The 17675-nt window shown below is 38.4% G+C and overlaps 1 protein-coding gene across 11 annotated transcripts in view; it reads left to right on the top strand.

Moving 5' to 3' along the window:
- Nucleotides 1–16941, top strand: part of LOC140906869 (cadherin-19-like) — a 169266-nt gene extending 152325 nt beyond the window's left edge. For 10 of the 11 annotated variants that reach the window (XM_073331700.1, XM_073331701.1, XM_073331697.1 and 7 more), the window contains 3 exons: nucleotides 5115–5232; nucleotides 7264–7515; nucleotides 15863–16941. In XM_073331700.1, the coding sequence (XP_073187801.1) occupies nucleotides 5115–5232; nucleotides 7264–7515; nucleotides 15863–16353 (861 nt within the window). In that variant the 3' untranslated portion in view covers nucleotides 16354–16941. Of the gene's footprint in view, nucleotides 1–5114; nucleotides 5233–7263; nucleotides 7516–15862 lie in introns of those variants that run through there. The other variant, XM_073331704.1, reaches the window with a different exon arrangement.
- The last annotated feature ends 734 nt before the right edge of the window (nucleotides 16942–17675 follow it).

The following is a 17675-nucleotide window of genomic DNA, read 5'->3' as shown; positions in this document are numbered from 1 at the left end:
ACTACATCAAATGACTTTCTGGGATAGGGTAAGTGAGTTGAGCATCCAGAATGTGTCCAGTTATATGTATAGTAATTTCAACCCCCTTGTGGCTCCTAGTCTTTCTTCATATCAGGCAAGAAGCAGATTTCAGCTGAAGACAAGCTGCACTGAGTTCACCTACATTTTGAATGAGTGCTGTCTTCTCTAATGTATATTTGTTTTGCATGAATTCTTCTAATTTGATGATCACACATGAACTGACTTTGATGTTGTAGTTTACTTTGTAATTTTACTTATTAGATCCAAAAGCAGAGACTACGTAATCTGCACTTTGAGTTAGAGATCAGAAAAAGCCATGCATTTACCCAACTACTTAGCATATAATAAAATAGCCAGTAGTTATAGTGCAAGTGAAGAGAATTTATGTGATATTAGCTTCCTATAAAATGAATTGTAGCACACAGACACACACACACACACACACACAGACACACACACACACAAAACCCTCACAAAGAATACCAAGTTGTATATAGAACTGTCTGTACATGATTCAGGTTGAAAATGAGCAGTTTGCAAAAATAGACCATTCCTAACAAGTCATGTTTTGAAAGAATTTTTGAAATCAGGAGAGAGAAATTGATGGGTAAGACAACATTTATTATTTTACCTTGGTATGTCTATTGATCATGTACAAGTAGCACATAAAGAGGAGTGATAAGAAAACAGGGAGGACGAGAAATGGGGATATCTCCATAGACAATAAAAGAAAACGGAAGTAGTGTGTAGGGATTTAAACCTCCTCTTGCCCTAACTGAATCTGCTGATGCATGGGAATCCAGCTTCTGGTATTTTGAGAGGGTATGTAACTATGGACCAAGTTGCCGTATTGTAATTATGGTTAGCTAAAGCATGAGCTTTTCCTGACCACATAGTTGAGGCTGATCTGGTAGAGTGTGCTCATACAAGAGTTGTCCAAAAGTGGAAATAATTTCAATGAATTTTAAGGAGGCAACTTGTGAATAATTTCAAACAATGAATACCGTGGATAACAGGTTGTGAACATTTAGTACACTTCTGGCAGGCCCATGGTTTATCCAGACTGACAGCTCCATCTACCTCTGATAAATCTGGCAAAAAGAGCTGAACTTTCATGTAAAGAATCAGTGGACTTGACCACTCCAAGGAAAACTCCAAACCACATCTCTAGGGGAAGAAATAATGGATACATTTCAGTTTAAAAACAAATGCACGTTTTCAAATTGGCTCATAGATTATTAGAGCTTCCAGATTAATGAGCTTCAAAGTAACACAATTCATGGCAATTAGATTTAAATCCAATCATCTTATACAACTGTATGAAAGCAATACCTAACCTCCTTATCTTTTTTCCCGACATCAAGCACATAGGATTTGTAGATCTTGATTCACAAGCAGTTAGTGCAGAACTTCTCAAACTGTGATGCTGCCTTCACTGCACTGCACTGAGGTGCCAGCCTGTCCCAGGTTAGATGCAAACAAGACTAGGGAGACTGGAAAAATATATCTTTTTCTTTCTTTCTGGATCATTTTTACTTCACACTTAGAAAAATCAGAGCTTTCTGTTGCACTTAATCATTTATAGACTTATATGGTTTATGTTGATTCCTAGTAAAAATGATCCAATAAGAAATAAAGATTAAGACATTTCCCTACCTATATGTTGACAGTATTCCTTCAATTCTAGGATGAAGCTCACAAGATACATGCATATGCTTAGAATAGTCAGAAAGAGGCAGGTTTCCCATTCCCCCCTCCCTTATTTTTTCCTCTCTTTTTTTTTTAAATAGCAAAGACATAAACAAGGAAAAAGTCAGCTTGTTATTATTCCAGACTGAAAATGAACTTGTCAAAGAAGTATTCATTTTGCTTAGTTATAACTGATACTGCATGGAAAAATATATATACAGATGCCCACATTTATTTATATATTATTTATTTAGCTAGCTAGCTATACATGATGTGACAGGGTCAGGCCAGATGCCTACAGGAGAGTGATAGAAGGCAGATATATTAGCCCCAGGTTAAGCAGACCCTTTCCCCTGGGTAAGATAACAGGGGCAGTTCCAGAACAATCAAGAACTTGCTGGAACCAATTAAGGCAAACAGACTAATTAGGACACCTGGAGCCAATTAAGAAGCTGCTAGAATCAATTAAGACAGGTTAAACAGGGCACCTGGTTTAAAAAAGACCTCACTTCAGTCAGTGCAGAGCGCACAAGGAGCTGAGAGTGAGAGGATGTGCTGCTGGAGGACTGAGGAGTGCAAACACTATCTGGCATCCGGAGGAAGGTCCTGTGGTGAGGATACAGAAGGTGTTGGAAGGAGGCCATGGGGAAGTAGCCCAGGGACTTGTAGCTGTCACACAGGTGTTACACAAAACACTATAGACAGCTGTGATGTACAGGGCCCTGGGCTGGAACATGGAGTAGAGGGTGGGCCCGGGTTCTGCCCATCCCCCCAACTCCCTATTGGATACAGGATGAGCTGACCTGGACTGTGGGTCCCATTAGAGGGGAAGGTCCCTGGCCTGTCCCCCGATCCACTCGGTGGACCAGCAGAGACTGTGGGAATTGTTTTCCTTTCTTTTCCCCATGCTGGCCAGTGATGAGGTTAGCTGAGTGAATGGCAGGTTTGAGCCACTAGCAAAAGTGACCAAACAGAGGGCTGCTGTGAGTCAATGAGGCAAGGAAATCCGCCAATAAGTGCAGGAACCACCAAGGCAGAGGAGGAACTTTGTCACAATGAATTAATAGTGAAATAGCAGACCAGCTCTGTTGACTTGAAACTGCAGATATTTTGAGAATTCCAAACATGATGGATTTGTAATGATTTGTTTCCTGACTAGATGGCTATGTTACTAATCAGCACAATGCAATTGTAAATTGAGAGTATCAGAATCAAATAAATAATTAATAGTTTCTGTGATAATGTCAATCTTCAATGAGCTCCATGTGACCAGACTACATTGTCTGTATGGAGCTCACCACTGCATCAGTATCTTGGTTAGCTATATAGTTAGCCAATCATGGAATTGAAAGAATGTCACATGACATAACTAACCAATAAAGCACAAATTGCTAATTATGAGGTACAAATTTTACAATCAAATAGTCAAACATTGAGGCTCAACTTTCATTTTTCCTGAAACTCACATTAGTAAAGTTCAAAAATTGATGGAAAATGACCATGAAACTGCCATGAACACAACCAAATTGTAATTTGCTTTTGAATTTAAGCAAATATTTGTGGAATACACACAGCCATACAGTTTGTCAGCTATAGGCATGGAGATTATTACCATCAAACCTGCTGAGATAGCCACATTAGTTTGTTGAGTACATGATAGAATAGCATGAGGAAGCTGGACCATGGCTTCCAGTTCTGTACTGGATACATGCATAAGCAAATGGCTTCATTCTCTAGTTCTGTCAATATTGCACTATCTGTGACAATTACATTCACTTTTCAAAAGATAATCTTGCATCTATTCTCACAATAGTGTTGAGAGAGCAGCTTTCCCTGCTATGATTGGGGCTAGTTCGCTCTCCCCCCTTTCTGCATAGTTGAATCACCCTAGATACTCTCTAGTTCTGGGAGAAGAGGAAACATCCCATTATTCCTAACAGTTATGTAGAAGACACCCTTTTGTCTGATGTGGGAGACATCCCATGCAGTAGCAATCAGTGTTCTAGCACTGCCAAGATAAGGCTACATAGGACTTCTGTTTCTCCATGGGATCTTTACACAGATGAAAGATGGCTTGGTCACATGAACAAGACGGAGTGCCAGGAATATGGGGCACCCACAACAACAGCATATCCTGTTGCTTTCACACTTGCCTCGTACATTCCTTAAGTATCATGGCAGAAAAGACAGATATCATGATACTCCCATGATTATTATCTTGCCTAAAAGGAAATGGAATTTTATGTTTACTTAGAACTTTGAATGGAAAATATTTGTAATTGGGGGAGATTTTCGAAGACAAATTGCAGTTAGGTGCTGGGCTCCCATTGGCTAAGTGCCTTTGAAAATCTCCACTGTAGCACCCAAAAGAGTGACGGTCTCTCAGCTTCACTGTGTTCAATGGGAGTTGAGTGTACTCAGAGTCCTGGACGCTCAAATCCATATACAAAATGAAGACACAGTGACTGATAAAATAGAGTCACGTTATTCGAAATGGACATGACATTTTCCTAAGTATCAAAGATTCAGGTCTGGATTTTTGGTTTGGGTCCTTATCTAATTAAAACATACTTTTAAGAAACCAGTCTCTGCTAATGAAAGAAACAAATTGGCTTTTGTAGTGATCTGTGAAGATCTTCATTGAATGATGTACTTGATGATGCATAATTCACTGAATAGCAACTGATAATAGTGATAAATACTTGCTCTTTGCAAGCAGAAATATTGCTCATTATATTGAGTTCATCTTGGTTGTTTATTCATGTAGATGGAAGATATTATTTTCAGGGCTAAGATGTTAATTTTGACTTTGTTCTCTTGCAAATGACAATCTGCTTTGACACATTTGTAACTAAGGCCTGTTTTGTTTTATTGAAAACCAAAACAAAAACTTCCATAATCAGTCTATCATAATTTCCAGAACCAACAATTCAGCACATGGGTTTGTCACCATCTTTCACTTACTGCCACTATAATACATCAGTTGAATGATGCTGCTATGTTTATGGGCTGGAAGGAAATAGCTTTTGCACTAGAGGGTTGGTTCAAATGGAGAATGATATATTTTTCACCTTGTGGGAAAAAGGAAAGGGCAAAATATTTTATATATGATTCTTGTTTGCATATGAAAACTTTATTTACACTTTGCATTTTGATTCTGGAAGCCATTTACATTATCCTAGGCATTTAATGCTTATCTCCCTCAAATCAACACAAAATCAAATGCCATAATGGCAGGACACTAAAAATACATTAGAAAACCGATAACCCCAACAAGGTTACAATTATATACATTTATTTGCTGCAGAATTTGTAGCCTCAGCAATTCATTATAATGGCTGACATTTATTGTGTTAAAAGAAAGTAAATAGTGTTTATTCTTAAACAGTCATGTTTATTCGCAGCTAATCCAGACCATCAGTGCAGTGGATAAAGATGATTCAGTAGAAGGCCATCATTTTTACTTCGATCTGGCTCGGGAGGCCACAAACAACTCAAATTTTACTGTCAGAGATAATCAAGGTAGTGTCATTCATGTAGCTTTTTAAAAATCCCTTCATGAAATATTCATGCTTTAATAGTGCTCACATCACCATCACATCCAGCCATACAGAGAAATGTTTGGTGTTAAGTTTGAAATAGGGCAAAAGAGTTATCATGAGCAAACTTTAATAATAATATAATCCAATAACCTCATGTAGAATAAATAGTCCTTTTAGAATCTAAATAACTTTAATCAACAAAAGATAGTATTATAGAAGAGAGAAAAATACTTAGCACAAAATCAAGAAAAATAGATTTATATTACTTAATAGATAGTTAAATATAGTATACGTTATGGAGCATAATTTTAACTCCTAAATTGTCACATATTGGTGTTAAAAAAAGAATATTAGAGAGATGCTGTTAATAGGGGTTCACTCTTTTACTCAGTTCAGCAAAAATAGAATTATAAACAGAAGCACAATTCACAATTATGTAACTTTGCATCCTGTTACATTTAAAACTGTATGCATTGATTACTGATGACATGATATGAATGACTTCTCTGCATATCCTAATGCTGTACCATTTTGGTATTGATCCAGATGCTTCAAAAGAATGGTCTAGGGGGTCACCAATCGAAACTAATCTGAAGGGAAAACTTAAGTTTAACAGCTGGTGATATTACAGGAAAGATGACCAGTTAAAGTCAGTCTTCTGAGACTTAGAAGAAGAGCTTCTTTCAAACTCAACTAAAATACACATTACTTATATTGATTTTGCTAATTATTTGAATGTCTGGCTAGGTGAATAAATCAATGGGACTAACTTTTGGAAAGTTCATTCTATAGGAAAACTAGTTTTCTTAATGTCTTCAAAAGGAAAGGCAATGTTTTAATACATATTTAAATTTCTGGTTTTCATTTACCTCTGACCCACTGCTAGGAGGTGGAATCCTACGTAGGGTCGCTAACTTTCTAATCACACAAAACCAAACAACCCTGCCACCTGCCCTGCATATTTTTCCAACAAGCTACATAGTTAAAGTGTTTCTAAGCTGAAGTCCCTGGCCAAAGTAGCAGGAGCACACTTGGCCCCTGTTTTGAGGTTGTGGATGCTCACAACCAAGTTTGTCTGCCCCCCCCCCACCACCACCTATCAGAAAGCCATCCTTTGAATGTTGAACCTTTTGATTAGCCACTTATACAATATGCTCTACAAACAGCTGGACAGGATGGTAGCTGGTTGCATGGGTCCATTTCAAAAAATCAGTTCATCAGTTTGAATATGGGGTAGGTATTTTTCCCCACTTTTGGGTTTGAACATTAATACAAAGTTCTTGGTCAAATTCTGCCATCACTTCTGGAATACTTGCATTGAAGTAAATGGAGTTACTCTGGATCTACTGATGTAACACAGAGCAGAGTTTGCCCTCCACACATTAGGTTACCAACAACCACAGATATGCAGGCAAACAAAACTGAATGTTTATATTTGTTCATTTGTTTTGCATACTTTGTTGAAAAGCTGGTTTTACAAAACAAAGCCTGGGGGTTGTTCTGATCAGCCATATTTATATTGCAAAGTACAGAAGGTTTGGATAAATGGCTCTGTATTAGGCCCATTTTTATATTAATTTACTAAAGAAAATTACTGTATAAAACAGTAATGAGTTGTCCCTGGAAGCTGATTTGCATGGTGCATTATAACTGATGCTTTGTTAATCTATCAAAATTGAAATATCTCATCTTGCTTAGAACATCCTGCATTTTACCTGGTTTTGGTGATTTATAAAAGCATTTAAATCAGTAAAGTCCTCCCCACACTTCGCTTTCCTGTGTAAATGAAAGACTATGGGCCTTACTCTGATCTCAGCTTCAATCTCCTGGGTCCAACTCACAGCAGTTGGATCTAAGCCACCCTACCTTTACTGTGACATTTTCTGACTCTCAGTCTGACCTTTTCAGAATGTCATTCATTGCAAATAAGGATAAGTTATTAGCCAGATTTTTTTATTTATTTATTTTTGTTAAAGTGACAAATATCTGATACAAATACTTCATCTTCTAGATAACACAGCTGGAATTCTTACAGCAAAAAATGGCTTCAGTCGACAAGAGCAGTTTGCTTTCTTCCTGCCAGTCCTAATTGTGGACAATGGAACCCCCTCACTTACCAGCACAAACACCCTAACTGTCAGCGTCTGTGATTGTGATACTGAAGCCAGTGCCGAGTCTTGTCGATTTGGAGCTTTCATGTTTTCCATGGGTCTCAGCATAGAAACCTTAGTTGCAGTTTCGGCTTGCATACTAATAATATTAGGTAAGAAAAAATAAGTGAGATGGCTTTAGTATTTATATATGTGTCCCACTGCCCTCTTCTGCTATATGCGAGACTTGATAATTTGAATAGAGGTTCCTTGGTTTGGCTGAGCTAATTATGCTGTTGTGTTTATTGTGTTTCACTGATTACAAATCAAATTGGTTCAGTTTACAAGTAAAAAAAAAAAAAAAAAGTCTTTGTAACTGCCAGCCCTGAAAATCTGGCCAAAGTGTAGGTGTGTTCCTGTATGCACATCTATCATCAGCTGTCGTAAAGATGTGGAAGGCTAAAATCTTGTCTTAGCACACATAAAACTAAAGCAGAATTTAGCCTTACAGTTGAAATTTAGCTGACAGTTCTACTGATGATGCATGAGAAGGAATAGAATCCAATTCTCTCCACCATAACTGTGTGGTTCTGTAGAGCTAAGATAATTTTTTACTGTTTCTTTTTATTTATTTTTGTCATAAAGGAGGCTGCTATGACTCTGAATACAGAGTTGATCTGTTGAATAATAAAGTGACATATTTACATAGTCTCTTCTTCAAATACAACCATTCTTATGTTACTCTTCCCCTTTCTTCCCTACCTCCGCGTCTGTTGATACAAATTTAGGAAGCAGAGTGCTAGGCCTGATGTGACATATGCAGTCTGTGCACTAAAATGTTTCCTCCATTTAGACAGATTCTACTAGTTTGAGATATATTCCCTATAAATATAGGGATAGAGTGTGTTAACCCCTTATGCCTGCACAGGGATGAAGGTTCAAGCAAGAAGCTTCCCCTTTTGCCCTGCTGTGAAAGGACTGCTCACAGTAGCAGGCCCTGCACTCCTTGCACTCTGAGTGCAGAAACTGTTTGTTTCTGCTCTTTTCTCAGCCCACCCCCATTCAGAGTAGATCTAGAGCACAAGGGGCAGTGATCTGGTCCGTCCAAACTTTCAGTGTGAGTTTGAGCGAGACTCAAATACAGACCTTCAGGACTGTAATCAAGTGCCTTAACTCACAAGTTGCCAAACTGTGATGCATCTGCCCCCAAACATGTCTGGACCTGCTCCACAAACACTGCATCAGGAAGCCCCCATTTTGATCTACAAAATGGAGGTCTTCACATAGCATAACCTCATACATACAGTGCGTGCGAGGTCATGCTGTGCAGAAGTTGTCATTTTCTAGATCACAATGGCAACCTTGCAGCATAACCTAGCATATATGATGCATGTGAGGTCACATTTTGTGGAGACCACCATTTTGTAGAGTATAACATTGGGCTCTTGTTGCGGCATTTGTGAAGCAGGTTCAGACATGTTGTCTGTGTAGAGATTGCTGTGCAGACACCAGTTTGGCCATTTGCACCATGCAGCTGTGCAAGTATCCATCTGAGGGACTTGAATGCAGAAAATCCTTATCTGTGGGTAGCAGCCTCAACAAGAGAGCCTCCTCTCTGCTTGAGCTAGTAGGAACCTGTGCTAAGCTTTTCTGAGATGGGAATCTGCACTAGGGTGGGGTCCGTATCTTCTTTCATGCCACCCTGAGTACCCTTGTCACTTGAGGATAAAGAATCATTTTGCTGCCCTAGTATCACCACACAGAGCCTTCCTAAGTCCTGGCCTCATTTGCTGAATAGTGAATTCCTCTTTCAGATTTGTGATAAGAAACACAGAGGACTCATTTTTTTACCCAGAGTATCTGCTTCAGCCTCCAGCAGTGAATCTAATGGTGCAGTTATGAACAAAAAAAAGAGTCCAAGAAACATGCTTGAAAAATATAATGAGGCTTTCTTTGATTATGACTTCACCAGTGATTTGATCAAGAAAGAAGAAAGGCCAAAATGCCTGCCAGAACACAGTGTCACTTAGAGAAAGCATAAAGCTTAAGAAGCTTAAACAACACTTAAAAACCCTTCACATGGAACACACAGACAAACTAAGGATATTTTTCCAGTGTCAGAAAGACAAACTTTCACGTCAACAATTGCAATTCAAAAGAGTCATGTTCATCTCTGATCATGCTCAAAAGGCATCATTTGAGGTGAGTTACCACGTTGCACAGGCCAAGCAGCTTCATACAATTGGAGAAACTTTGATTTTGCCAGCTGCAACTGATGTGATTAACATAATGTTTGGGGAAACTGAAGCAAACAAGCTCAAATCCATACCACTCTCCAACAACACAGTGAAGCAAAGGATCAAAGTGACAGCCGCAGATCAAGAAAACATACTGATGGAGTATCTGAAAAACACAGATTCTTTTGCTCTTCAAGTTGATGTGAGCACTGAGGGTTGTGATGCAAATTTCTTGGCTTTTGTGAAATACACATGAGATGGTAGTTTCTGAAGACATTCTGTTCTTCCTCTTCCAGGACACAAGATGGTGCAAGATGGTTCAATGTGCTACATGGCTACATGCAAAACAAAAAATTATGGTGTGATTGCATGGTGGGCTTTTGCACAGATGGAGCTCTGTTTATGGCAAGCCACAAAGCAGGTGTGCATGCCTTGGTAGAGAAAGTAGCTCCTTTGCTGTGTGAACTCATTGTATGATTCAAAGAGAAAAACTAGCATCTAAAGCTCTGAGTCCAGAGCTATGTGAAGTTTTGCAGCAGGTCTCATCTATTGTGAACTACATCAAGACTCAGCCTCTTCACGTGTGCCTCTTTGTAAACCTGTGTGAAGAAATGGAATCCAATCATGATGTGTTGTTCTTTGACAGTGAAGGTTTTTGGCTCTTGAGAGGGAAAGTACTGGGATGATTTTTTGAATTGAGAGACAAGCTGCATGCCTATGTAATGGATTGCAAAAAATACTGAGTTCATTGATTTTTTCTGGGTGACCAAAGGAAGATATGCCTTCTGTCCTATGTAACAGACATATCTGGGAAACTGAATTAATTGACAGGTTTCAGAGTAGCAGCCGTGTTAGTCTGTATCCGCAAAAAGAAAAGGAGTACTTGTGGCACCTTAGAGACTAAAAAATTTATTTGAGCATAAGCTTTTGTGAGCTACAGCTCACTTCGTCAGATGCATGCAGTGGAAAATATAGTGGGGAGATTTATATACACAGAGAACATGAAACAATGGGTGTTACCATACACACTGTAACAAGAGGGATCAGATAAGGTGAGCTATTACCAGCAGGAAAGTGAGGGGAGGGTCGGGGGGGGAGAAACCTTTTGTAGTGATAATCAAGTTGGGCCATTTCCAGCAGTTGACAAGAACATCTAAGGAACAGTGTGTGGGAGGGATAAACATGGGGAAATAGTTTTACTTTGTGTAATGACACATCCACTCCCAGTCTTTATTCAAGCCTAAGTTAATTGTATCCAGTTTGCAAATTAATTCCAGTTCAGCAGTCTCTTGTTGGATTCTGTTTTTGAAGTTTTTTTGTTAAAGAATTGCCACTTTTAGGTCTATAATCAAGTGACCAAAGAGATTGAAGTGTTCTCCAACTGTTTTTTGAATGTTATAATTCTTGACATCTGATTTGTGTCCATTTATTCTTTTACGTAGAGACTGTCCAGTTTGGCCAAAGTACATGGCAGAGGGACATTGCTGGCACATGATGGCATATATCACATTGGTAGATGTGCAGGTGAACGAGCCTCTGATAGTGTGGCTGATGTGATGAGGCCCTATGATGGTGTCCCCTGAATAGATATGTGGACACAGTTGGCAATGGGCTTTGTTGCAAGGATAGGTTCCTGGGCTAGTGGTTTTGTTGTGTGGTGTGTGGTTGCTAGTGAGTATTTGCTTCAGGTCAGGGGGCTGTCTATAAGAAAGGACTGGCCTGTCTCCCAAGATCTGTGAGAGTGATGGGTCATCCTTCAGGATAGGTTGTAGATCCTTGATGATGCGCTGGAGAGGTTTTAGTTGGGGGCTAAAGGTGATGGCTAGTGGTGTTCTGTTATTTTCTTTGTTGGGTCTGTCCTGTAGTAGGTAACTTCTGGGTACTCTTCTGGCTCTGTCAATCTGTTTCTTCACTTCAGCAGGAGGGTATTGTAGTTGTAAGAATGCTTGTTAGAGATCTTGTAGGTGTTTGTCTCTGTCTGAGGGGTTGGAGCAAATTCGGTTGTATTGTAGAGCTTGGCTATAGACAATGGATCGTGTGGTGTGGTCTGGATGAAAACTGGAGGCATGTAGGTAGGAATAGTAGTCAGTAGGTTTCCGGTATAGGGTGGTGTTTATGTGACCATCACTTATTAGCACTGTAGTGTCCAGGAAGTGGATCTCTTGTGTGGACTGGTCCAGGCTGAGGTTGATGGTGGGATGGAAATTGTTGAAATCATGGTGGAATTCCTCTAGGGCTTCTTTTCCATGGGTCCAGATGATGAAGATGTCATCAATGTAGCACAAGTAGAGTAGGAGCATTAGGGGACGACAGCTGAATTAATTGAATACATGTCTGCAAGGAAAGAACACCACATCTTTCAGCTGAGTGATCACAACACAGGATTCACAAAGAAAATTGTTTTCAGGAAGAATAATTTGCTGAACATAAACTGTGAATCCTTCCTCAAGCTTTGCAAGTTCCTGGCTGACACACAGGTGATGGCTGAGTATCTCAGATGGCTGAAGGACCAGTTTGTATCGTTTTTCTCCAACTTGGACATGACAAAGTATGATTAGATATGAAGCCCCTTTCAAAGCAAGGCTGATGCCATTGGTTTGCCAGCAGCTGAAATCAAACAGCACAGAAATTTCCTGTTATCGATTCCTGCAAGGAACATATACTCAATATTCTTTCCCAGAGTTCTGAGTCACTGTCATGAGATAAAAGGGAAGGTCCTCTCATAGAACTGTAACTGGACTGGTTAAAAGATAGGAAACAAAGAGTGGGAATAAATTGTCAGTTTTCAGAATGGAGAGGTAAATAGTGGTGTCCCCTATGGGTCTGTACTGGGTCCAGTCCTATTCAACATATTCATAAATGATCTGGAAAAAGGGGTAGACAGTGGGGTCACAAAATTTGCAAATGATACAAAGCTACTCAAGATAGTTAGGTCCCAGGCAGACTGCAAAGAGCTACAAAAGGATCTCTCAAAACTGGGTGACTGGGCAACAAAATGGCAGATGAAATTCAATCTTGATAAATACAAAGTAATGCACATTGGAAAACATAATCCCAACTTTACAGACAAAATTATGGGACCTAAAGAGAAAGAGATCATTGTGGATAGTTCCCTGAAAACATCCACTCAATGTGCAACTGCAGTCAAAAAATCTACCAGAATGTTGGGAATCACTGGGAAAGGGATAGATGATAAAATAGAAAATATCATATTGTGTCTTGAATACTGAGTGCAGATGTGGTCTCCCCATCTCAAAAAAAAAAAGATATATTGGCTTTGGAAAAGGTTCAGAAAAGGACAACAAAAATTATTAGTGGTATTGAACAGCTTCCGTATGAGGAGACATTAATAAGACTGGGACTTTTCAGCTTAGAGATATGATACAGGGTGATATGATACAGGTCTACAAAATCATTACTGGTATGGAGAAAGTAAATAAGGAAGTGTTATTTACTCCTTTCCATAACACAAGAACTAGGGGTTACCCAATGAAACTAATAGGCTGCAGGTTTAAAACAAACAGAAGGATGTATTTCATCACACAACACAGTCAAACTGTGGAACTCTTTTCCAGAGGATGTTGTGAAGACCAAGACTACAAAAGGGTTAAAGAACTTGATAAATCATGGAGGCTAGGTTGGTCAACGGCTACGAGCCATGGTAGACAGTGATACAAAACCATGTCCCTATCCTCTGTTTGCCAGAAGCTGGGAATGGGTTCCAGGCGATGGATCAGTTGATGATTACCTGTTCTGTTCATTCCCTCTGAAGCACCTGGCACTGGCCACTATCAGAAGATGTGATGCTGGGCTGACCCAGTATGGCCATTCTTATGTTCTTATGTATGGTCAAGAAGTACCTCAGAACTGATAGTGCCATTCACGAGCATGTATTTCTGTGAAGCTGGATTCAGCATTCGTGTCCGTCAAGTCTCAGTATCGATCTACCATTGATGTCACATCAGAGATTAGATGTGCAATTTCTACCTCACTGCTGGACATGAAGAAGCTGTGTCACAATATGCAAGCCCATGCATCACAAAGAGCATTAAGTAACATACTTAATGCGTAAATTCCTTGGATTCCTTGGCTGCTGTGGTGCTTTGTTGCTATCTTAAGTCAAAGGACACAATAAGCCTCAAAATAGGCTCACACAGGCAAATAATTTATGAAACCCTGCAGTAACCACTCAGACACTGCACTTCCATCTAAATGTAATGCACAGTAATCCCTGCTAGCACTAGAGTGTTCATTTAGCATTCCCTTAGATGGATGCATCAACCCCTGTGAGCTTGTTAAAGAACGTGTTTCCTATGGTAACATTGGCATAGCACATCATTTGACATGCTACAATTTCTGATAGCATGACATGGGCAAAACACCATCCATCATCCAAAGATGTGGGTCATCAAAAGCAAGGACAACTTTTTCAGTGCCTCCTTATCAGCTACTATCAGAACTATATAAACTCACCAGCACTAGAGTTATTTCACAGATGGTGTGATTTAAAAGTCATAAGTTAGGCAAACATAATTGTTTCACTGGAAGTGAAATTTTAATTAAAAAAATGAGTAGAATCTCAATTTAAAATTGATTCCACTGTTACAAAGGGCATGATAACGAAGAGGTGTTACCTTTCTAAATCGTGCAGCTATGGCATGAATTGTACTTGTTCTTCAACCCTTCAGAATGCTTCCTAAGAAAACTATCCCCAAAGATGTAGCATCAGAAACGAGAAAAATAATTTTAAAAATGTTCCAATATATTTTTTAAAATAACAACCCAAACCTTTATGGATAAATATTTTCTTAATTGCCCGAGTTTAGCTAAAGAGGTCAAAATAAATGGGAACTATTTCTTCTTGTCTTAGAACTTTGTTTTAAATTGTTGAAAGTGAATACAAAGTCATCTTAAGGAAGCCCTACATATTTTCAAGTGAAGCATATCATGAGAAAATAAACACTTTATTTTACCCTCATTACAAAATAAAACCTCTGCTAGCCTATTTTGTACAACAAAGAGTGGGATATCACTAATCACAGGAGAGCTGTGAGGCTTGAAAATGAAGACTATGGGCCTTACTCTGATCTCAGCTTCAATCTCCTGGGTCCAACTCACAGCAGTTGGATCTAAGCCACCCTACCTGTACTGTGACATTTTCTGACTCTCAGTCTGACCTTCTTGCTATTTGCCTTAGATAAATGGACTGGGGCTTATGATCTGCTATTAATTAATAATATTAATATCTATTAGTATCAATTAATATCTGCAGTATTCAAAGTATTATCTCTAGCAATTATATGGAAGTACAAAGAATATTGCAGTAACCTTATCTATTTAAATGAGGTAAAACTGCCACGTTTCTAAGTACCACAAGTGTACTGTGCAATATTGTGTTTTGGATAAAGAATTGCTGTTTCCAGAATTGTCAATCAAATTTGTTTGGTTTATTTTTTAAGCTTAAAACTGAATTCAGTTTTCAGCTCTAATTAGTTACAAATTGAAATCATGCATCGTTTTGGATCCCATTGTGTATTTGAAATGGACCCTTCAGTTTGGGATGAAGTGAGCCAGGATTTGGTGCAGGGAGGGTGGCAGGGGGGAAATGAATGCTTATTTTAAAAAAATAAACAAATGGAAAATCTTTTCTATCTGAGCCAGTCATTCTACAATTCAAGCTTTTATGTCAGTTACAAAGAAGGCATTCTTACAGACAGAGCTTGCTGGTGCACAGATATGAGGTACAACATCCCCAAAATCTTATTTCTCAAATGTGCAAGACCTGCTACTAGAAACTATTGGATCAGATGCTCACCTGCTTAGCTTAGGTTCATTGAAGTCAATGGAGTTGAAGCAATTGACACCAACTGAAGAGGATCTAACCCAATAATGTTACTTTTTTATTTCCCAGCCCTTCCAGTGGTTTTGATCTGGGAGAAGGAAATGAAATTTTGAATGGAGCATTGATATATTATGTAATAAAACAAACGAGTTTCAAACAGCACAAGTAACCCATGATTCCCTCACTGCTCCAAACTCTCATTGGCCAAACAAATTGCTCCATTTCCTTAACCCATTTTATAAATCCCTTTGTAGCCATTTCCCCACCAAAAATACTACATCTTGCAACCATAAATCCACAAAAATCACAGCTCTACAAATCCATCTAGATTGCTTGAGTTTGCATATGCTTCAACATTAGGAAGTTTTATTACCCTTAAGACTTTCCAAACACATAAAAAGGCTCTGATTCTTTTCTTTTTTCTTTTTTCTTTTGTGTCAGTGTTTTTTTTGGCAATGCTGGTTTTAAGGCAACGGAGGAAGCAGTCCCTATTTCCTGACAAGCCTGAAGAGTTCAGAGAGAACATTGTCAGGTATGATGATGAAGGAGGTGGAGAGGAGGACACAGAGGCTTTTGATATTTCAGCACTCAGGACTCGTACTGTTATGAGAGAGCACAAGTCTAGAAGAAACATCACAACAGAAATCCAAAGCCTTTACAGACAATCTCTGCAAGTTGGTCCTGACAGTGCTGTGTTCAGGGAATTCATTTTAGAAAAGCTTAAAGAAGCTAATACAGATCCTACTGTTCCACCATACGATTCCCTTCAGACATATGCATTTGAGGGGACTGGCTCACTGGCTGGATCCCTCAGTTCTTTAGGATCAAGCATGTCAGATGTGGATGAGAATTTTGATTATCTTACTGAGCGGGGGCCAGACTTTAAACAACTAGCATGCATGTATGACCCCATTAAGAGTGCAACGGATTAGCAGCCACTAGGGGCCACATTTTCAAAAGTACTCAAATCAAAATCAAGTCTGGATTTGAAAATGAGACCAATTTAAGCATCAAAAAAAGTGGCCAGATTTTCAAGAAGAGCAGTTCAAAAGGATAGTGGATGCTGAGAACCTTTTGAAAATCTGCCCGTGAGCATCACTCTGAGAAGTGTTGAATGCTCAGCAATTTTGAAAGTCAGATTTTATTCAGTTGCTTGCATACAAGCTGCACTTCTTTGAAAATCTAGTTCCAATGGTGGGTGCTTAAAACAGGTCCCACAAGTACAGGAAAAAAAAAACAAAAAAACTATGGTTCCTGGAAATACTCGACCTAGCTTAGGCTTTACAACTATTTTCAAAATTAAGGCTGACTTGTAGGGTTTTTTTGTTTATATTAATTAACCAAAGTTAAAGCTTGCATATTTGTATTATGTTTGGTAATATAAATTCTATTGTGTAAAAAATGTAGACACCAGAAATATTTTAAATGATTGCCATAAACACTTACAAAGTCCTCTATTTATTTTTTTAGCATAAAATTAAAGCAAATACCATTTTTAGCTGTGTAGAAATAAAGGCCTGTTACAGTCAACATTTATTCACTATTAAATTTGAATTTTTATTAAACTGCTGGAAAGTGTGTTAAATTCTTAATTAATTTCTCAGTTAATGCATTCAAAAATTATAAAAGACAAAAAGTATTAGGTTCAAGTTTGAATCAATATTCAACTTATATAGAGTAGTATCAACCATGTTACATTTTACTGTGCATAGCATCAAATACAATTCATATTTGGGCTTTTCCCCTTTTATAAGAGCTTAAAAGATGACTGATTTCCCAGCACAGATATTTTTTATTATGGAATATAAAATTAGCGTCAGTACTCAATTTTATTGTAACAGTATTAAAGATCTTTAAAATGCTAAGCTGATGTATATAAAACTTGATGTATAACATTAGATAATAAGAAAATAAAACACTTTAATGTTAATCCAGTTCTTCAGAAAATGATCCCACATCATACTGAAGGAATCGAGTCAGACTTCAAAATTAATTTCCCACTGTATTTTTTACACAGTCTTTCGGGAGTATTAAATTGTCTCAGAACTATTCCCTTTCACTTATCTGTATGGTGGATCAACAGAAATTTAGTGTTCTAAAAACCATCAAATATATTCAAATGCTGACTAAGAGAGGAAGGGTCTGCCTTATATTTATTCACCATTTTTTCCATTAGTTGTTTATTTTACAGCATCTGCAACATGTAATCAATTGAAACATTTCAACAGCTGAAAGCTGGCATCAGGAAGAGGAA

The sequence above is a fragment of the Lepidochelys kempii genome, chromosome 2, assembly GCF_965140265.1.
Source record: "Lepidochelys kempii isolate rLepKem1 chromosome 2, rLepKem1.hap2, whole genome shotgun sequence".
In the NCBI taxonomy this organism is placed as follows: domain Eukaryota; kingdom Metazoa; phylum Chordata; order Testudines; family Cheloniidae; genus Lepidochelys; species Lepidochelys kempii.
This window is presented reverse-complemented; position numbering and strand designations above follow the sequence as displayed.